Genomic DNA, 23,699 nt, shown 5'->3' on the forward strand with positions numbered 1-23,699 from the left:
CCATGCATTTTCTTCAGAGAGCAAAGTCCTGAAGTCTTCCATCAAAGCCTTTTAATTTTAAGCATAATTTTAACAAACACAGTACCTGTTTTCTCAAAGTATATGTGTAGTAAAAAATGGAGCTGAGTGATGGAGGTGGGAGTGTGATGTTACATTATGGTTCACTGACAGCACAAGAGATTTAAGGTAACAGCCTAAATATAAAAGGGATAGAGAAAAACCATATAAAGCAAACACAGGAACACAAAAAAGCACAGCAGTCCAAGGCATTTTAGCTGGGGAGTAAACAGCTGCACACACTCATAAGCGGCCCTGAAAACATCACTAAATCAAAGCACTACATAATAATTAATATTATCAATGGCAGCCGCAACTCATCTAGAAAATGTTCACTTACGTTCAATGAATTCTTTTTTAGAAGGCAGGGAAGCATGTAATACATTTTGGAAAAATCCATCAAAATAGTTAAAACAAAAAGCATGGATGCTTAAAACTGTACGCTTTGGTAAATAATCTTTAAACTTCATGTAAGAGAGCTTATTCCTCCAAAGTCATTCCAATAGGTTAAATTTCTTAGGGTCTGAAAACAATGTAATTTCTATGTGTCTATTTTATACCTACGGCAGCCTAATCATTCTATAGAATTTTGTCCTCATAGGATCACTAGCTAGAGCAGAGGTTCTTAAGAACCGTAGATGAACTCTGGATCTACAGACTCATTGAAATTATATGCAAAATTCTATGTCCAGTTTGTATGTGTATTTTTCTGGAGGAAAGAGGCCAAAGCTATCACCGGATTCTTAAAGGGCTAAACCCAAAAAAGGCTTTAGAATACTAGTTTAGATTAGAAAATACTTTAAATGAGGAAAAAATAGCTAATTTATTCATGGAGAACAACTAACTTACCTTAAATTTTATTTCAATGTACTAACATAATTAGCTTATTATGACAGTTATTTTTTACAAAGCTGCTATGTATGTGAGAACATTTACTTAGTATTCAACATAAGCTGTAACTTCTAAAACATTCAAAACATATTTAGCTTAAAAAATGGTCTGCAAGGCTAAGGATGTAACGTGTTGCTCTTTATGCCATAACAAATTATGACTGACTATTGATATGCCATAACAAATTATGTGGGTGACAAATAAAAATGCCTTTGGTTTCTTCTACCTTACTAATACAATTAGTCATATGTAGTCATTCTGGTTGAGCCATAATAAGGAATTATGAAACAAGTTTTCTTATCACTTTACTCTTTAAGAATCTCCACAGAACCATTCTACTTAACTGAATCTACGTTCTCTTGAAAGTATCCTACGGCTGTTGTTTGTTTTACCATTTCAGAATTTATAGCGGAAGCTCTCTGAACAGATCTTTACCTAACAGAGCTAATGGATTAACAGAGACTCTCCATGTCCTTGTGAAACATTAACAAATGATGCTCATGGGATGCTGAATGCTTGTGGTTGCTAGGTTACTATCTATTAAGCCTGTACTCTATTGTTTCCACTGGTTAGGCTGTTTTGTTTGCCAACCCTGTTGGGTTTGTTTTCAAACCTGTTTAAGCTATTTTTCCATGTTCTAATTATAATTTACTTAAATATATGTAAAGTGACAAAATAAGTGCCCCTTACTAAGAGGTTTATTGTTTATTTGAAAATCAGGTGAGTGCTTTGAAAAACACCAAAAAAGGAGACCCACACCTGTATAAATAAAGCTGATTTACATGGGGGTGAGACATCTGTAAAAGATTAGGGGTGACTATCATGAAATCTAATAAAATTCTGTACTTGGATTACTTTTCAAGTATTTAAATTTGGAAAAACTTTGGAGAAATCAACCAGAAAACTGATACAGTATAGGTATATTTGCAAAATAAAGACAAAGGGAAATCCAATCTATAGATCCATATTCAAAGAAAAGATCTTGGTTCTCTACCAGAAGATCTGGCAAACAAATATGTAAATATTTAAGATATGTATGCACATTTTTGTCTGTTTTAAAATGATTCTTCCTTTAACTGGCCTTTTTGGTTAAGTAAATTTCTTTGTATCCTGATCACCTTGAATAAATGGGTTCTATGGAATATGGTCCATGATTTAGATATTAAGTTCTTCTTGCTATGATACCAGCAGGAGCTAATGGCCTTCTGTGGATCATGTTTGACTCCAAGGGAATGAACTTAAAAGGTGGAGGTTTTAAGCACTGTGTCAGTCCACTGAAGGACAAACTTTGCTTCTCTGAATCCCTCAGAGATGGATTTCTTTATCCAAATAGCCCATTTGTGCTTTCTCAGGAAGTCAGTCACTAAAATTTCCATTTTGAAGTTAGCTTGGCCAAAAGACTAGAATGAATGTGGTATCTGTACAGGAATCACAATCTGTGGTGTGACTGTGGAAAAACTCTGGCTGATGTTATCCAGCAAACCACTGAAATACTCTCATTTATTAAGTACTGATTCTTACCAATTTGGCTCTGAGAGTTAAAGAAATTTCCAAGTTCTAGATGAATCCTGGGATTTACCAGGGATTTTTTTTTTTTTTTTTTTTAGACAACAGAGCATATGTGAGGAAAAAAATGGAATTTACATGGTGTCATTTGTCAAATATTTACTATATCTTTAGTGTGTATGCATCACTGCGAGAAACTATCAACTACAGTAATAAAGTGAAAAGGTTCACTGGAGTTACATTAAGCAAAAAAGAAATCTTCACCGCGGACCAGGAAAAGACCCCACAATAAAGCATAAACACAACTACCTGGCTGTTTGTGGTAGGTGAGCTCTCTGCTTGTTAAGCAGAACCACCGTTTCTTGAAATTCTTTTTCCCAATCCGAGTTCTTCCCTGAGCTCTTTTATACATCTCACTGCCAAAACAACAGATGTAAAAATTTAGCTACAAATATTAAAGTAGTTCATCCAAAACAAAGAATTGTTCTTTGATTTTAAATGACATGAAAGGCTGAGTAAGATTGTATTACATATATGAAAATGTCTTTGTCATCCATAACTTTTGCATTTATTTTGGCCGTGCTAAGGGAATAAAGTTTTTAACTAATTTAATATTTATAACTGTGCTATTCAGACCTAAAAGGGCCAAACTCACCTGAAGTTTCCCTTTAACTTCCAATGATAACACTACTTCAAGACTGAAGTTTTCAAAGTACTACTCTAATACCTGTAATTTCATTCTATTTGAAAAACTACTCGAGGAATGTATGGACAAGGAATCATGCCCATTTGGCATGAGGTTCATATGCTACTGTAACTTACCTGATGGATGTTACTTAGGCAGTTCTAAGACGGAACAAAACCCGGATTTCCTCACTTCCAGACTCCTGCTTTTTGTACTTACGTAACGTCTATACTGACACATGACTTTAATCTCTAAATTCATTAAATTACCCTTCTTTCAGGTGCACAGGCTCACTCGTACCACTGGACTCTTTAGTTTCAGTAGATGAAATTTCATCCAAGAACTAAACAGGGAAATGGGCAAAAATTATACTTTGTGATAACATACATCAAAAATTCAGTTATCTTAAATATCACTAATAATATTGTAAAGTTCTTTACTGAGGAATACATATAATTATAACTTCTAAAACAAAACACATATTTAATTGTACAGGAAATCCTAAGTTACACATTGGCTACGTATTTTAAAAAGTTTATTCTCAAGTTACTTAAAACTCAGAATACATTTCTCTGTAAAAATAGCTCAATCTACGATCCCTAAACTATGACTCTGAAATCTATAAAGCTGTGAATAAAAAGAGTTGTTTTTATTTTGTTTTTGATTTACAGAAAACTCATTTGAGGGTACAACTTAACTTGAACTAGCAAAGGCTATTAATAGTCTGTATTTATCCTACTTACTGTGAATATTCACACACTGTACTATATAGTATGCTTGATTATGGGGTGCTACCCCGGGCCACACTAGGGTGTAATATAATACACAGTATATACCTATTATCTTTTAAAATTCTGAAATATTTCTGGTCCCAAAGATTTTAGATATAGGATCGTGAACCTATATTTTAAGTCAGGGATCACCAAATTATGGTTCAGTGGGCCACATTCAACCTGCAGCCTGTTTCTGTAAGGCCTATGAGTTAAGAACAGTTTTTATATTTTTAAAGGGCTGTAAAAACAAAAACAAAAATAAAAGCAGAGAAGAATATTTACTCTTTTATAGAAAAGACTTTGCTAACTTCTATTACATATAACTGACTTTAGCCTGGAGAGATAGTACTCCATAATTATGACTGAAGTGTAACTGGGTTCTCTGGAATAACCTGGAAATCTAATCTCCATTTATAAACTTCCTAGGGGGAATGTGAGAACATGGTGGCTCAAGAACATTGGAGTACCCATCTCTAGCAATGGCAGGCCACCCCTGTGAAGAGCAGTTAGCTTCATGAATATGCTACCCTGACTGGTCAAGAGCTTCCTGGCATGCGGTCATCTCTTCATGGGAAAAAGAAATTAGTATTTCAAGGAACAATCCTTGTTCTTAGAGAGGAATCCTATCTTGCCCCATAAATGAATTACCTACTTGTTTAGTGCTTGCTTTTTCCTTTATACTGTTCTATGTTGTCTCACGTGGGACAAAAAAACAAAACAAAACAAAAAAAACAAAACTTACATTCCAATAGGGATAACACTGAGGTACAAATGCCTAATCTAAAGTAGAATTGTGGGCAGTCATATTTTCTTAAGACTGGCTATAGACTGCCCACCAGAAGCCACACTTATAATTTTTTCTAATGTTTACTTCTAGCATGTAAGAAGGAAATCTTGGTAAGTAAAGGAACAAGAACAGTTTCTTTTGCTTTATATGTGGTGATACAGAACAAGTACACAAGGGAACTAAAGAAGTGTCCTATCCTATCTCCAGTTCTCAAAAGAGGGACTGTTCACTAATGGAGTCACAGACTTACTTAAATTGGTCACAGACTTACTTAAATATTTCATTTCTCAGTATTTGCCTGAAGGCACTGATCTATTTACTTGAAAAATACTTATTATTTACTTATGACAATTATTACATCTAGTATTTGTTATATTTATATGGAGCTAGGAGGTAAATACAATTATATCAAGTGAAAGAAAACACAATAATTAAGATGGACTACAGGCAGGGTGAATATAGGTATTTGCTCAGGGCCATCCCTGTCTACAGCTGTGATCCCAACATTATCCACAGTGTTCATTTTCACTCTTTAAAGTGTCGAGGTTTGCACACTAAATTATATGGTCACTCTGTTTATAGAACTATCCAGGTTACCCTTGCTAAACTCTGTGGGAATAGTACACCAATACAAAATGAGAAACTGGGCTTCAGAGGCTTCTACAATTTCTAGCAATGCATATATCCAGACTTAGTAAGTAAATAATAAAGAAAACTTAGATTAGGGCAAAATATCCTATGCTGGTTTAGGAGTCTAGAACCAAATCTGACATAGGAAATGTATTATGGTGATAGCCCAGGAGACTGCGAGTGGGTGACACAGGACAGACAGATCAGGAACAGGCTAAACTCCTGGGACTCTTAACTACTTTCTCCACTGACATTATCAACTCTACACATTCTGATTTTATCAGGGAAAAAAAAAAAAATCAGCTGCTACCATAACCTAGGTCAAAAAAGTGGGAAAACAACCCTAAAACAAAAGACAGTATATCATAATCTTGCCAACAAAAGTCTGCCTACGCTGTCCCACAGATGTTTCAACAATGTCCTACAAATAAAAGGGCAGTTTTTCCTCCGCCTATCCTTTTGAAAGCCTTTCTCCTCAAAAGCCTTCAGTGATTGCTTAAAAAGACTTTGATTGAACTTGCACAATTCTAGATGAAAAATTCCAACTGGTTTTATTTTTTAAAAAATCATCATTTTCATCTACTGACTCCCTATAAGAATTCTAAGCACATACACAAAAAAGTGCAAACATACACTTCATCAAAATAGACCCCTGGCAGTCAACTGTGAATCAATCATGCTATAGAAATTGAGTGACATCTTCAAAATTTGGCCTAATTTTGATTCATTAAATCAAAATTGTGATAAATAAAATACAGTACTTCCTTCAAGCCAAGTTTAGATTACCTCAAAATAACTTTACAAATTTTAGGGTTTTACAATAATGCTACATTTTATTTAGAATGATTTAGAACTCAAGACTCAAGAAATCTGGGTGCCTGGGTGGCTCAGTTGGTTAAGCATCTGACTCAATTTTGACTCAGGTCATAATCTCACGGTTTGTGAGATCAAGCCCCATGTTGGGCTCTGTGTTGACAGTGCAGAGCCTGCTTGGGATTCTCTCTCTCCCTCTCTCTTTGCCCACCCACCAAAATAAATCAATAAGCTTAAAAAAAAAAAAAAAAGACTCAAGGAATTACAGATCCTTTCAAAACATTATCAGTTTCTAAGTACAGCAATTTTTGTATGTTATAAACCTCACGTTAGGATATTAAATACTGTAGTCTTCTGTACATTTTAATTTACAGTAACTTGCCTTAAGTTACTACCATAAGCCTACTATATTTTATAAAATGGTTGATAATTCATGTATTTTTTTACTATACAACAAGCATCATACTAAGCCTTTATCCCTAGATCAGAGGTTCTCAATCAGAAGCAATTTTGTCCTTCACAGAACTTTGGCAATGTTTACAGACATTTTTGACTGTCAAATCTAAGAGCATCCTACCAGCGTCTAATCGGTACAAGCCAAGGATACTGCTAAACAGCCTACAGAGGCACAAGACAGCCCCTCATAATCAAGAATTATCTGACCCAATTGTCGATAGTGCTGCTGGTAAGAAACACTAAATCTAGCTTAGTAACACTAATTTGTGTTACTAAGACACTGGCAATAGCAGCTGTTGTTAAACATTTAGGTATTTCCACAGCTAAAAATCCCATAGTTTTTTACGGGAGAAGAAAGGAAGAAAAAGATAGCTTTTCTACATTTGATGTACAATTTAAACATTATTTTTTTAAACTGAGGGTTAACTTCTAGGAATAATATGAAATGCTATTTCCCCAATGCTATTATGATAAGAAATGTTACTATTCCCAGGGTAAAACAATCATACCTTTTTAACTGCTATAATATATCGTTCTTCTTGAAACATTTTGAAAAATTCACACATGAATGTCTCTTTGAAACTTGACTAGGAAAAAAAAAAAACCACACAGAATTCACATATGTTAAGTAGAGAACTAAGAATATAATGAACTGTATTTTTAAGCTGAGGATTAAGGCCTAAAAGGAATCAATCATATATTTCAAGAGAGTTATAGGACTTGGAGGGGGATTTCTTTCAACAGCTATTAGATGATATGGCACGAACAGATCAATAGAGGTTCTTACATCTGTTCACTAGACTCTCTCCTCCACTTAGATATATTAGTTTAAATGAAACTTCTTTAACAGATGACTAAGACACAGCAGCCATCTAAAAGACAGCTACTGCATCTGTGTATGTGTATTTTAATTTGGAAGGGAATGAGTGAGAGAGGGGGATAAGGTATAACAACATTTAAAAGTGTGAATACAGGGGCGCCTGGGTGGCTTAGTCGGTTAAGCGTCTGATTCTTGATTTCAGCTCAGGTATGGAGCCTGCTTAAGAGTGTCTGTCTGTCTGTCTGTCTGTCTCTCACCCCCTCCCTCCCTCCGCCTCTCTAACTGCTCATGCATGTGCTTGCACTCTGTCTCTCTCTCTCTCAAACTTGAAAAAAAAAAAAAAAAAAAAAAAGCAACAACAGAAGTGTGGCCACAAAGCAGAAGATGTAAAGACTTACCTTGCTTTTGGACAGACTTCCCCAGCTTCCCAATGTTTGAATGGTTTTTGAGATGAGAGTTAATGTTCTAATTGTCTGTGCATCCTAAAGAATGTAAAAGAGACACAAAACTGTTAAGTTTTTAGGAAACAGAATTTGTGTAAAAGGTAGAATAGAGTGAATAGGCTACGTTGCTTTAAAACAGTGATTCAAAAATGTTGATTCAAATCACTAATGTAGTAAAAATCTAGCTTATGATGGGCACAACTCACCAGTAGTGTATATGTTGCTTTGCACAACATGGCAGGTTGGATTACCTAACAAACTGCACTCACTCTTGAAAGGTCAAGCAGGTCTACATTTTCTACATTGGAACTTAAAATGACAGTTTCCAAATTTTCTGTACTCCACCCATCTTCTAATCCTACTCAATAACAGATATAGCTTCTACAATCAATTATTTTCATCATGGAAGCAATGACCTAACTAAACTTAGGAAATGAGAAGTCACCTGGTTCATGTAGGATCTTAGCAGAGGATAACTACCCGGATCTGTTATCCAAGCTATTTTTTAGCCTGTCTACCAGAAAAAAGTAAATATAAGTAAAATTAATTAAACAGTTCCCTGATGAGTCCTTGTCTCCTTCCTTTTTTTTTTTAAACTGAAGTATAATTTACATATAGTGAAATCACCAGATTTTAAATGTACATAACCTAATGAGTTTCCACCAAACCATGTATCTGCATAACCAATTTCCTTATCACATAGAGAATATCTTTATTTTGGAGATTCAAATAAACAAGTATCTTCCATCAAAATTTACATACAGAAATGCTCTAGGTTTTTGGTTACATTCCTCCATATTTTAGAATTCCCACACTGGAAATAACAGTGAATGTGAAGGATAAGAGACGACCAAGATGTAAGGCAAACTGGAAAAAAATGGAGCATCTGGGATATGATCATTATGATATATTTATGAAACAGTTACACACCTTATAGTTATTCAGAAATATTTCAGCTAGAACATGTAAGATTCCATTATATGTATAAAAGGTCCCTAAAATTTTCTGCCTTTGAAGAATATAAGATTCTTAACAATGGCTAATAAACTGAATTTGAACTGAATTTCATCAAGACTTCCCTGTTCAAATTTGTTGTTTTTTTTAAGTTTATTTATTTATTTTGAGAGAGAGAGAGAGAGAGAGAGAGAGAGCAAGAGTTGAGGAGGGGCATAGAGAGAGAGAATTCCAAGCAGGCTCCGTACCATCAGAACAGAGCCTGATGTGGGACTCGAATTCAAATCTGTGAGATCATGACCTGAGCCAAAATCAAGAGTCAGATGCTCAACCGAGCCACACAGGTGTCCCCAAAAATTAGTGTTTTTAAAAAATTATTCAGGGGTGCCTGGGTGGCTCAGTTGGTTGAGCGTCTGACTCTTGATTTTGGCTCAGGTCATGATCCTAGGGTCATGGGACTGAGCCCTGCATCAGGCTCTGTGCTGAGTGTGGAGCCTGCTTGGGATTCTCTTTCTCTCTCCCCACCCCCCGCCCCCAACTCACACTCTCTTAAAAAAGAAAAAAAAGAATATTCATTCATGTATATGTATACAAATGTACATGCTTAAATTTGTGTATATCTTTAAGCCATGCGATGGCTTTAAAATGTAAAAACTACATTTACCTATTTTTTAATCTTCTGCAATCTGATTTTCTTGTACTCTACAAAAACTGGCTTCTCAAAATTCGAAGAACTTCTAAATGTAAATCCAACAACCTTTAACTGGTTCCCCTCCCCAACCACTCTGTAACTTTCAATACTAGTCTTGACAATTCCATCACCCTGAGGTCCCTGGGATTACTCCTTGCTCTCAACTTCTGTAGTATGAATTGTCTAAACTACTTACCTTGGTACTAATCAAGTACTAGTTTAGATTATGTACCTTATGTATTTGCCCTATTCTCCTAATTAGAACGAAAGTTCTTAAGAAGAGGGGATAAGTTTACATTTAAAAGCAAACTAAATAAAGTTACATGATACAGTATGAACCAGTCCTTCTAGCACACTGATTGGAAAAGTGACCCAAAATACAAAGTTTGTGGTTAGAAGGACTTTATTGCAACATCTGTTACAGAAATATGCAAATCCAAGTCTGAATACAAGGGAGGGTCACAAACTCAAAGGTAGGAGTTCTGTTTATACCCAGAATGCCGCTGCTAACTTTTTGTGGCCTAGAATTCTGCACAGCTTTAGTAACAAGGCCGGAGAAAGGACAGTCCTGTGAACGAAAGGACACTGACCCACTCTCTGCTGCAGCTACTCACAGCCTGTTTGTCCTTTGGCAAGAAAGGGTGTGCTGCTGCAACAGCAGCAAGGTTCTACTCAGTTCTCAGAGTTAAATGAGTGAGTGGGCAATGTCATGCAACTGTGAACAGGAAGGGTGGCCTTCAAAGCCCAGTTTAACTCTAAAACCCCTGTGCCTTCCCTACCCTGTATTAGTGAAGTTTTCTAAGGGCAGAGAGTGTCTTCCTCATCACCACATCATCAGCATTGAGCACCAGTGTGTGCTACATTATAGGTGTTAGAACACCTTAAGTGCCCTTGCGGCAGGAAAGAACAGGGGTGAGCTCAAAGACTGGGAAGATTGAAGGAGACGACAGCATTCCAGTCTAATTCAGTTCAAATTGAGTGAGATCAAATCCTATTTCATCAGCTGTGTGACCATGGAGAAATTACTCAATTGCAATTTTCTTATCTGTCAATGGGGATGATAATAGAATTGACCTTACAGGGAGGACTAAGTAAGTTAAAACACAAAGTACTTAGAAGAAGGCCTAGTACAAAGCCCTAAGTAAATGTTGGCTATGACTATTACTTGCTACACAAATTAGCAATGAAAGCAATTAGATAAGATTATAAAATAGAACATAAAGGGTTAAAATCAATCAGCAAAAATATTCTGTATGACAAGGAAACAAACAGCAAAAATAGGAGTTTTAAAATGTTAACACATAGATCTACACAGTACACATTCAGATATAAATAAATAGGATTTCAGAATGTTTTTAAAGTTTTAAATCTCATATATTTATAATATCAGGTGGATAAAAAGTAAAAATGTGGAGATACCAAACAAATTATATTCCAAAGTTTCTACACCTTTCAGAAATAAATCTCTTCAAATTTCTGTGAGATTTAAAAATACCTTTAAGATTAAACTAAACCTGTAACTCATGGAAAACAAGCAAACAAACAACCCTACTACTATGGAAATTTACACACACACACACAATAGCAAATATAATGGTAAATATAATGGATCTTCTCTGCAACTATCATCAAGCTTCAACAACTATCCACATTTTATTACTTTTGTATAATATCTTTTTAATAACAAAAAATAGAATTTTTAGCCTTCTCTGAAAGGCTGAAATGGCTAAGAAAAATGCCAAGTAAATTTAAGTACCAGTTACAAGAAAGCCAAGTGAAACTGGCTTGTTATTTTATCTTTTTTAAATAAAAATAAATAAAAATGGAATAAAGCTTTGAGAAGAACAACACTTACTGGATGATGAGGTCGCAAATGAAAAGTATGAGGTGATACTACGGCTACAGCAAAGAAACGAAGAAATACAAAGCTGCTCACTGCAGAATACTGAACATGAGGGTCATCTGCAGGAAAAAAATGGTGAAATGTCATGCACAAAAACACTGAATTAAAAAACAAAGATGACAAAGTGAAAAATATTGAAAAAAACAAACTAAATAGGAGATCAATATAATTTGTCTAGTGGGGATTGAGTTGATGAAATGGTAGTAATGATTATGACTAAATTAAAGTAATGATTATGACTAAATTAAACCTCTGGCTAAAAAAATCAGAAAGGAACAATAAAAAATAATTAATTAATAAAATGAAAGGCAAAGCTACCAGGTCTTCAGAAATATTTTACTTTGGAAAATACCTCTTTGCTCATCTGCAAGAAGAGGCTCCTGAAATTGCAACAATACAAGTGGTATCTAGCACTACTACCTCATGGTTATACTGAAACCCTTAAGACTAGGATACATTATTTTCAGTTCTAGGATATTGTTTCAATTTTCCCTCAAAAGTCTTGATAACATCAAAGATGATGCAATAAAAACAACCAAGTGAAAATCTTTCCTTTAAAAAAGATATCAATATTCCATATAAAAATGAAGATGAACTGAAGACCATTTTTGTTTTTTGTCATTTCACCTACAGCTTTTGTTTCAGACTGGAGTCAACACTTAACCTGACAGTGAGATGACAGATGCAAGTGGTGAGGGGGGAGAAGGTCTGTATTTGGTTTAACTCTTGTAAGTCACTCAACAGGTAATCATGGGCAAGTCATTTAACCTGTGCTGCTTTAGTAATTGCTGTCCACTCATTGTCTCCTCCCTGACTTTCCACTCACCTTCCTAAGGTAACAGAAGAACAAATGGGAAAATATGAAATGTTTTCTAACAACAAAACTATCACTACTGTAGTCTACTGAGAATATGAAAACATACGAACATTTAAGCCAACAAAAAGAATAGAAGACACATTTGCATTTATAAAAAGCCATAAAATGTGTTTTAGATCATTTCTATAATCATAATTAAACATACTTTAAGGCCAAGATCAGTGGGTGGTGTAGAGTACAATGACTATTGTATGCTTTGTATTCTTTGGAATAAGCCAGACTCAGGTTGGAGACCCTTCTTTCTGCTGGCCATGTCTTGGACCTTGGGCAAGTTACATAACTTTTCTAAATCTCAGTTTCATTATTTACCTAAGGGGAGCAGTACCCATGAGTGAGTGTGAGCGTGAGAACAGGAGATCACACATATGGTGGTTGTGAGCATGAGAGCAGGAGACAATGCATATGGTAGTGTAGGCATGAGAGTAGGACTGTGTGTGTTCACAAAATAAACACTCATTGTGTTTGTCATGATTTAACTCACTATTTAAAAGTATAATTTCAGTGAGCATCTTGCCATATGTTTAATGTCTCTGCTCCCCTTATTTGTGTTGTAAAAACTAGATTTAGTATACTTATTTGAAGTTGATTATGTCTTTAGTAGAATTAGCAAAGACATCCAGGGCTGAATTTATACACGTTAGTTAGACAATTCAGTCCCATAACTTTACCACTGGGTAAATTTAGTGGAGGGACAGATAACTGTATACACTGTGTGTGCACATACATACTCATACACTTGAAAGAGCATGGTAAAATAGCAAAATTTCTTCAGATGGTTACAGAAATACGCTTATACTCTCACACGGCTGGGTAAGACTAATAATTTAAGTAGCTACCTTACCTCCTCTCCCCTCCCCCTATTACAGGCAGATCTGGAAAAACAGCTATAGCAAAGTTATTTACTTATCAGATATGCATAAAAGTAGAATAACTCCAAATATTGACAATCAGAGATAGCAACGTTTCTAAACAAAGCCTTGACATAGCCGCTTTTGCAAAATTAAAGCATGTGTTGATTAACATATGTATCTCAAAATTCTAGGTCTATTGTAACAGAGATGTTTCTAATGTCTCCAGACATTTCTATAAAATTGTAATTTCTATAAAATTTCTATGTAATTTCTATAAAATTGTCCTACCACCAAAACCTTAGCATTCACAAACTGTCAAATCCAGTCATAGTTGTACTGAACTAAAAATTCTCATTATTTAAATGCACACAAGTGACAAAAGTAGCTGGTACAAATTACAAAGGTGTTTTTGTTTATTACATTTAACAATCTCGTAAGTACCTAGTATAAATGTTTATTATGTTACAGTTCTAAATGTTTGCCTTTCTTAAAAATAATGGTGATTTTTTATTTGTTCTTTGTATAAAGTTGTCATTATATTGAAAGAAAACAATTTGTTTTGAGACTGTAAGGAAATAAAAGTAGATGTTTCATTAAAAAGCTGTATTTATTTTGAAAAGATTGTACCTATAAACCTTAAACATTGTACATAAGCCAAATCCACAGTAAATCTACACAACAATATCCAATACAGAAAAAGAAATGGCATGTTTTAGTAAAACAAGGCACTTACTAGGAAATCGCTGAGTAGCCATTTGCCTTAGGGAATAAAAGGTATCACACATTACAGTGGGGCAGCTCATACTTGATTTTACAATCGTACTGAATAACTTGTCTACGTAGTAGCGCAGATTCTCCTGTAGGATTTAACAAGGGAAACATCAGGATTTTAACTTTTATACATTTTCCACAGCCTTTACAGAAAACAATGCAGTGAAAATGAGATTTGGCAGCTACTATCTAGTATTCTAAAGTTCTGCTTCCCTTCTCTAAACTCACTTAGTTAAAGGACAATTTACATCCTGACTTCATTTAACAAATGAGATTGAGACTAGCTAAATATAACTGGTGAATGTATGGAAGAAACTTCACAAGAAGCAACAGAGAATAAAATGATCTGAAGAGAAATCAGGGAAATAACTCAGATATGCAGGCACATGGACACTGTGGCAATTTTATCTACTGCAGAGAAAACTTGTGACTCTCACATCATTGTTTTCCCAGAGACAACGAAAATGCTGATTGACCAAGTCATTGTGCCACTTAGCCTGATCAGTCTGACCCCAAAGGAATGGCTAGAATGGAGGCTGCAACCGGATACAGCCTTACTCCACTACTGTTCCCAGAGCCAAAGAGAAGATAATCAAGAACAAAAATAAAGTGAATCCTAATGAGGAAATAACAATATTCTAAAAACGAGACATGGGAAATGCTGCTAATAGTATGAGCATTAAGTAAAGAATAAGAAGCACTACATCCTTCCAGAGAGCATTATGGAAGATCACATATGGGAGAAGGCCCATTTTAATGTAGTCATAAAGATCACAAGGACTTACCTTATTGTTTTCTACATTATCTCCCTCTTTCAACTTAATAGGATCAATTTCACAGGATTTTGAGGATTCACATATCTGGAAAATCGATTAATTTTTCATTTAATTGCTCTTTTCCAAATAATTTTGCAAAGTGAAAAGAACTATTCTTTTTCTGATAATTTTAAAAAGTTAAAATTGTAACAAAGTTTATAACCCCCATCCAGAGATAATGTGTACAATACTCCAAAAGAACTGTTAAAATGTATTTCTCATGTATCTGAAACTAGCTAAAAACAGAAATCCAGTAACAACAACCATTATGTAGATTATATTCAATGTGCCCTTCAAGTAAAAATCCACTGATGGAAAGGTAAATCATTTATCCTGCTTCTGAAGTGTTCACCCTTATTCTTTCAGTAATACATGAACGGGTGTATCATTCCTGTCACTAGGTTACTTCATGAAGGGAACACTATTTCATAAGGCCACACAGACTATTATTATCAGAGGTATATTCGGTACCTCATCTAGAATAGGTTTTAATGTTACTTTCAGGTAGTGCCCTCCCACTATTTTCATCATCTCATCCAGACATCGGGTAGCCAAGGAATTTCCTCTAAAAATTGTATTTGCATCTCTGAAATACAAACAGAAATAAGGTGAAACCAAGTGCAGTAAACAAAGGCTAGGAAACCAATAATATGAGATATGTGACTCTGGTTATACATACAATTTTAGTAATTTTTATCATCCATTTAAAAGCTTGTTGCCATTAGGATTTTCAAACTTACCCAAACTACTCACCAAAAATATTAAGTTAAAAAAAAAAAAAAAGCAAACTATATTTATGAACTACAAAAGTGGAGTATGTGCGTGTGTGTAAGACAGTACTATGACAGGAAGGGGAAGTGACCTGACTGCTTTTCATAATGTCATACCTGTGTATATAAGGGTGATACATAACGGGTGAAGGGAAAAAATAACCCTGGAATTTTATTTGTGACATGTGAATCATTACAGGCAGCAGCAAAGATTAGTAACAGGAAATTTCAATACTGAATAAAAAAAAAATCCTTCATTAACTGTCAATGTTGCTGTTGGTGGATGCCATTTGCTAACTTGAACTGCCTTTTATTTCTTGCTAAGCAGTTCCTTTCAGACTCCTATCCAGTGAGGGTGGTCAATACAAAAGAACTCAAATTACAAAAACAATTTGGCAAACTCAGATGCAATTTTAACAAACATAATTAACATTTGAATATAACTCTTACTGTGTATCCTTCAAGTCTAATTCAGCCACTGCAGTGGCAAAAGGAACAAGTTTATCGTGATGCAGCAGCAGTCGGACAAGGGGCAAAACAGCGTCATTTTTATCTCGACAAATTTCACCCAAAATGTAAGCAGCTGAGGCAGATATCGGCTAGAATATAGAAAGGCAGAAAACAAGCACAAAATCAAGGAAATATGACTAAATGTTCAATCACTAGCCTGTAAAAGCAACTCAAGCATATTCATTGACTATTACTGTTGCATAGAATATTTAACTTTTTAAACTTTTCTCAGAGATGAAATTTTAAGCATTTACTGGAATCAAAGTACTGTGGTTCAGATAAATGTATATACTGACTATTTTAATAAAACTTGATACTGTGAAATCTTTTCCTAACTACTTACAGAATTACTTTAGCCTTTTCATATTAAATTATACACTTAAGATTTTTAAAGTACCTGAACATCTGGTGACTTTAGCAGCAAAGTTTTCAAAGGACCATAGTACTCTGAAGGAAGTACGTAGTCTTCTGTATAACATATATTTAATCTAAGAGACCCCAGATCATCAGTTTTAGATGACTTGTTTCCATTGTCTCTTGGTTGTAGCAAGTACCTAAGTAAAAACACAATCAATTCCATGAGATGAGAATGAGCATCTAAGTCAACGAGGTAAACAAACAGCTAAGCTATGAAAAGCCTAAACCAAAAAAGTGAACTTAGTACTTAAGTTCACTTAAGGTTAGGACACTTTATAAGTAGTCAACTACCAATCTTCAGGGGTTTAATACTGGTTGTATATTGAAATGGAAGGCTTTATATAGATTTTTATCTGGGAAACAAAAAGTACAGGTAATATAAAAATTAAGATCTCAAAAGCACTGAATGAGAGTTTGATTAGTTTGCAGATTTAGGAAAAGATGATAAAAAGTAAAACATTTAAAATCCAATGCATAATCAAAAATAACAACTGAATTTAAGAAATACACATTTAGCTGAAATAGGTAAGACATACGACAAGTAGGCATAAATGATCTTGTTTTAAAGTAAATCTTATAGGGGCACCTGGGTGGCTCAGTCAGTTGAGTGTCCGACTTCGGCTCAGGTCATGATCTCACGGATTGTGAGTTCGAGCCCTGCATTGGACTCTGCTGACAGCTCAGAGCCTGGAGCCTACTTCTGATTGTCTCCCTATCTCTCTGCCCCTCCCCGACTCGCTCTCACTCTCTCTCTCAAAAAAAAAAAAAAAAAAAAAAAAAAAAGAAAACCCACACACAAAGTAAATCTTATATATGTAAAAATTTGAACTTATTTTTTATATTATTAAAGGAGTAACAGTGTAACTACACTGAAAATATTTTTATCTGCAGAAATCAGATTTACACGATTTTTTTTCAGGTAAGTAGAAGGCAAAAAATATATATGTAAATATATATGCAAAAACAGAGACAGCTTTAAAGTTTTCCAAGGAAAGAGAACTATTTAGAAATCAAGAGAAGTCGAGCGCCTGGGTGGCTTAGTCGGTTAAGCATCTGACTCCTGGTTGGAGCTCAGGCCATGATCTCATGGTTCGTGGGTTCGAGCCCCATGTCAGGCTCCATGCTGATAGTGTGGAGCCTGCTTGGAATTGTCTCTCTCCCTCTCTCTGACCCTCTCCTGCTCACATTCTCTCTCTCTCAAAATAAATAAATAAACTAAAAAAAAAAAAAAAAAAAAAAAGGAATCAAGAGAAGTTTGTAGGACCAAAATCATAAAACTATTAGTTATTTTTAAAGACTTTGTATCATGGAAATTTCAAAATACATACAAAAGTAAAGAAGGTAACATATACTGAACCTTCCATGTACCCATCATCTGGCTTTAGTTATATCACTGATTCAAGGCTATTCTTGTTTCAGCCATACCTCTCTCCACTCCTCCCCATCCCATTCCTGTCTCATTTTAAAACAATTTCTAGGCATCTTATAATTTTATTTATAAATATTTCAATATATATCACTATACATAACTTTAAAAAACCATCATTATATAGTAAGTGTTCAAACTCTCCTAACCTTTATCATAAACAGTTTTCCACAGTTTGTTCAAATCCAAGGTCCATAGACTGTAACTGGTTGACACTTAAGTTTAATCTATAGATTCCCTCTACCCCCTAAGAAATTGGGTAGTTAGAATTTTCCACATTTGGGATTATGCTAAATCTAACTCCATCTCCATGATGTCACTAACATGTTCTTTGCCCTCTCTGTACTTCCTGTATAATGGCAGTTAGATCTAGAGGCTTGGTTAGATTCAGATTTGATATTCTGGCAAGAACATTTCACTGATTGTATAGTGTTGTATAGTTCTACCAAAAGTCACTAATGTCTGCTGCTCCTTTTGTGATATTAGCAGTCATTAATGAGCACTGCCTAGAGTCAGATTGCAAAATGATAGTTTTAGAATTCTATCATTCCTCCTTTGCCTACTACCTGGAATGCTTTTTATAAAGGTCTATCAGTAATTTTGATATTTACTTTTGGTGATATTTAGATATTTATCATCTATGGCCTTCCCATAGTTAGATACACTAACTTGTTTAAAAACAGAAGGTAGCAAGGGTTTAATAGAATATTCATTAGTTCTGAGAAAGATATAATTAAAGACATAAATGGGAACCAGAGAACCAAGCAAGCAAAATTTATAAGATGAGGGGATGATAATAAAGGGAGAAGAAATTATACAGAAATTATATCACTACCCACAAAAGAGGAATCTCTATCTCAAAAGACCAGCCTTTAGAATTTCTACTCTCCCATTTGAGAAATAATGACTTAAAGATTTGTCTGAGAAAATAACTGCAAATAAGCCTGTTAGCAAAAGTTACCCAGAAGTACCTCTACGGAAAAGTCTAGTTGGTTGATCACCCAACATTTTGACAAGGGCATTACTTTGGTCAATTTCCACAATCCAGTATATGTTTTGTAGACCTGTAAATTCAGATACCTTGCTTTATTTAAATTTAACTTGAACTCCAATGATGAGCACAGAGACTGACATATTTAAAGCAGAAAGCCAATTTCTAAGTTTAAGAAAAGAAATACAAAAGTCAAGCAGCAAAAATACCTGTACTTTTTATTGCAACCAATATGTTTTCTTATGCAAATGTTCATTCACAAAAGTAGGGAGAAGACTGATAATATTAATAATGAATACCCTCGACTCACCTCATTTATCACTTGTCTTCAACAATTATCACCATCTCCCATCTGCAACTAATATACTTTTTTGTATCTGTTAACACAATTTTTAGTCAATTTGACTAACCCATTTTTTACCTTTTGGTAAGCTATTTGGAAAGCCATGTTATCAGAAGGTACTATGATGAGTACAGGGATACAACAGAGAGATTGAAATAGTCTTAATATCTCAGCTAAGACAGTAGTTTTGCTAAGGAAATAGTAATACTTCTAGAACAGAATCTCCATCCCCCTTGACTGTACTTAAATGGGCAGTACCTACCCATGTTTGCCTCTTTGAAATCCTTTCTTATTGTTCTAAAATTCCCCTTCTATTTTAACTAGTGTTTTTCATGTGTAGTAGAAAAAAATTACCTGTACTACACTTACAACTTGGTTCTGCCTCTCTAAGATTGTATCTACCCATCTTAAATCTTAAGCAATGTCCCCATATTCAGTCTCTTTTATATGTTGAATCATTGAGAGGAAAATTACTGTACCAATTTTACAGTCATAAAAAGGTTTTGCACACGTTAATTCTCTGACATGGAGGGGACTGGTGAATTGAGATTGAACAAGACTGCCTCTAAGGTTCTCTTTATAACATTCCAAACAATGGAATACTGGTGTGAAAACAAAGGATGCAGACAGAAACTCTGTAAGTACTGCTGTGGAGGAATGGTGACGACAACAGCAATCACTATAATGAGGAGAGCATGAGCTACACCCACGGCCACAGCACTCGTAGCTTGCTTTCATTTATGAGGATGAGTGCATTTCATCCTCTAACAACTCTGGGAGGCAGGTACTATTTGTACAATCCCCTTTATAGCCAGAGAAAGCAAAGCCAAGGTGGTGGAATAACTTGTCCAAGTTATGACAGATGTGGGATTTGAACCAAGGCAATACATTTCCAGAGTCCATACTCTTCACCACTACCAGGGGTCTACGAATATTTACTGACGTTCTACTAAACTGCTAGGTGAGGAAAGCAAGGTGCAGAGCAGGATACAGTATATGTACCCATTTGTGTAAAGAAGGGGACAAAGGATATATATGTATTGGGTTGTATTTCATAAAATATTTCCAGAAACTCAAAACCGTGACTGCCTCGAAAATGTGGAAATGATTAGCTGAGGGACTGACACAAGGCACAGATTTCTACCTTTTGAACTGTGAAGCATGTGAGTAATTACTGATTCAAAAAAAATCAAGTAAAATTCTATTATCTACAAGGTTAAAGTTGAAACTAGCTACTATCAACACTAACAAGCTACTCACATCTGACAGAAGTTTCAGAATAAAGAACACACATCATCACCAAGGAACTGAAAGCTCAAGATATGAATGGGGAATGATTGAATCATGCTGTAATTTGAAAATAAAACTAAACTGGAACCATTACAATCAGTTTTCAAGAAAAACTACAATAGACAAATACTAACTGGAAATTATGTGAAAAAGGAAAGCAATTTGAAACTTTTCAAATGATAGGATTACATTATTGGTAATTATCCTCTTTCCTACTACCAAGATTAGAAAGAATATGCCTGAAATCCTAAAGGTAAATAAAGCTTTTCCTGTGTTTTCATGCAGTTACCATCAATCCCACAAGGGGGTGCCAGAGCTCTACCAATGACAAAGGAGCCTAAGAGTTTAATTTCTAATTTAAAAAGAAATGGCATTCACATTTTTATATTTCCTTATATCTGTGGAAGTATAAATGAATTGGCAGATGTTTCTATTTCACGCTATATAAATTTCAGCACTTACACTTTCGGCAGGTAACTTAAAAATATTTTAAAATACTATTGGCAAAAAAAAAAAAAAAATCTACTGGAATAAAACTAATTTCTGTTAGTGTTCTTTACAACCTGCCAAAGTAGTTGGACAAAGTTTTGCCAAACTTGGAGGGCCTGTCTGGAAACAGTCTTACTTAAAATACAGGCTGGGTTGGGGCACCTGGGTGGCTGAGTCGGTTAAGCGTCCGACTTCGGCTCAGGTCACGATCTCGCGGTCCATGAGTTCAAGCCCCGCATTGGGCTCTGTGTTGACAGCTCAGAGCCTGGAGCCTGCTTCCGATTCTGTGTCTCCCGCTCTCTCTGACCCTCCCCCGTTCATGCTCTGTCTCTCTCTGTCTCAAAAATAAACTTAAAAAAAAAGTTAAAAAAAAAAAAATACAGGCTGGGTAGCACATTTCAGGTCCACTTTGAGGGGTCCTGGGCGGCATAACAACTCACTTTTTATTTTGTACCAAGTGGCATACCATAAAGTTTTAAAGACTTGACAAACTGAGTGTAGACATTTTCATTTTAAAATGCATGCTACTTTATGGAAGGTGAAAGAAGACATGGGATGTGGGGTGGGTGATGTGACAGGCCTCAAAGGCTATTCGTCAATTTTCAAAGTGAGTAAGTTTAACCCCCCCCCCCAACACCACTGTGGATACATTTTAGAAATTATACAAAATGCCACCAGAAAGACCCATAAATCTTAGATATGTATTAGCAAGAGGCAAAAATAAAGTAAAAATTTTAAGAGTCTAAAAATCCATCTATAAGGGATAACTGCTTGAGGACAACAGAGTTCAAAGGGAAGAATGTCTGACAGTCAATATGGAGAGGCAGGCTCTTTTAAACACAAATGAGACTGATGCCAACAGTAACAAACACCTAACCACTCAGTTTCAACTCCTCTTCAGGCACTGAAACGGAGTTCTAAACAGTGAACCTTAGAGGCAAATGAGAAAGGCCTGCTCTCTTATGCTAAGTAGAAGCCCAAGTCTAGCATGAGGGTTACTGGCCAACCTACTGGAAGAGGGCAGGAACAGGCATGTTTGTAAGTACTGTAGACAGAAAAAAATGATAGTTTCACATCGATTCTCCTAAGGAAGCTAACATCAGTTTAATGTGTGAACATGAAGTTCCATCTACCATCAGTTTAATGTCACTGTAACAGACATAATGAAAATAATACTGTAACCATGGTTGAGCCACCAGAGCATCTGAAAAAAGCGTTCACTGAATCAGCTTAACATCTGGACCCTAGACATTTAGAAAATAATAGCAGGGCCATCCATAGTGCATTTCAGCGGGGTGTGGTAAAGGAAAATCACTGGTAAGATCCCATAAACAGCTGATTCTCTACCATAAACCCTTTGCTTTCAAACATCCACAGTTCCCACAACCATTAATAAAGCTTCTGTACTGCAGATGCTGATCTGTGACCAAGCATCATCTCACGTGGGCAACTCTCATGTTTTAAATGATTTCCAGTTTCTCCTTAGAGTTAAGATTTAGTTTTCGAACAGAACAATATTCCTAGACAATTCAGTTCTTGTATCTGAGTATTAGAAGTCAAGTCATAAAGCCATCAATGTACTTCTATTTCCGCAAAAATAAATAACCAAATCAATTAAAGTTAATGACTCCTGGCTTATTCCACTACAAATTTAAAAATATGCTTATTGTAAGCATTTATTTGCATGTACAGTGTATTAAAGGTGATGACCTACTATGGAGTTCACTAGAATGTGTCTTCTTACCAGGCCTGATGAGAGGAATCATTTCTTAACACATTCACAGGAACCTTAATCTCCCCTAGGAAAATATCCTGGACCAGGTTTCCATTGTTCCACAAGTCGATCCTGAAAATTTTAAACTGGCTTTATTTTTTGCAAACAATGTTTAAGAGAATGCACACCACCAGGTAGTTTCAAATTACTTTGGTTGTATTATAGCATTAATTTTACATGCTTTAAGAGTAAGAGATGTTAGCATTGTCATATACCTCACTATCTAAACTAAGAAAACAAAATATTGCAGTAGCTTTTATTGATAAGCACAGAAAGTAAACCACTTTAAATGGTCTAAAAGAAAGCACTTATGTTTCTTAGTTTCGAAGTCTAGGCTTCATTTTAACCTGTGGCAGGGGGAACTAGAGTTACTTTGTTGAATTTGAGAAAAGAAACCAACACAAGACTATAGTTTCTTTTTCAACTGGAACCAGTTAATATGAAAAGATAGGTGATTTAGAAAAATACATTACCTGATCATTCCAAACATGTGACTAATGCACCCTTTACCACACTGTTAACACCACACCTAAACATGCACTTATCGAACTTTCCCCTCCCAAACAGCATATACTTAAGACCTAAATAACACAAACTTCAAACACATGCACCTGTTGAATTATCTTACAAGACTTCTTACCTCACTGAAATTTCTGTTAGACAGCAGATATGTTAAGAAGAATAAAAAAATTATTTCTAAATTGGCTAATATATAATTACTTTTCTATATACTCTTTGCATCCATTATGCTATGATTTAGAATTTTAAAGAACAATTATATTTGTGAAAATTAAAAATATAATAAACTAGGTGAAAACTAGGTCATCTTTGGTTTTAAATAAATACACCTTGACTATTTCTGCAAAGCAATCAGATTTTGAGAAGATAATATGAATTTAAATTAGAGTTTCATCAAGCAACTTGCTAAAGAGAATTCTATTAAGCTTGGTTCACCTTTTTCAATTA

General features: G+C 35.1%; 1 protein-coding gene across 2 annotated transcripts in view; it reads right to left on the reverse strand.

The window, feature by feature from the left end:
- Window positions 1-23,699, reverse strand: part of RASA2 (RAS p21 protein activator 2) — a 122,205-nt gene that overhangs the window by 22,208 nt on the left and 76,298 nt on the right. Inside the window, exons 9-19 of one of the 2 annotated variants that reach the window (XM_042955823.1) lie at window positions 22,704-22,805; window positions 16,401-16,557; window positions 15,944-16,092; window positions 15,195-15,309; window positions 14,694-14,768; window positions 13,871-13,994; window positions 11,362-11,468; window positions 7,817-7,900; window positions 7,108-7,185; window positions 3,409-3,482; window positions 2,764-2,870 (exon numbers count right to left, since the gene is read on the reverse strand). In XM_042955823.1, coding sequence (XP_042811757.1) covers window positions 2,764-2,870; window positions 3,409-3,482; window positions 7,108-7,185; window positions 7,817-7,900; window positions 11,362-11,468; window positions 13,871-13,994; window positions 14,694-14,768; window positions 15,195-15,309; window positions 15,944-16,092; window positions 16,401-16,557; window positions 22,704-22,805 — 1,172 coding nt within the window. Of the gene's footprint in view, window positions 1-2,760; window positions 2,871-3,408; window positions 3,483-7,107; window positions 7,186-7,816; window positions 7,901-11,361; window positions 11,469-13,870; window positions 13,995-14,693; window positions 14,769-15,194; window positions 15,310-15,943; window positions 16,093-16,400; window positions 16,558-22,703; window positions 22,806-23,699 lie in introns of both variants that reach the window. The other variant, XM_042955822.1, reaches the window with a different exon arrangement.

Source organism: Panthera leo, chromosome C2 (assembly GCF_018350215.1).
Source record: "Panthera leo isolate Ple1 chromosome C2, P.leo_Ple1_pat1.1, whole genome shotgun sequence".
Lineage (NCBI taxonomy): Eukaryota > Metazoa > Chordata > Mammalia > Carnivora > Felidae > Panthera > Panthera leo.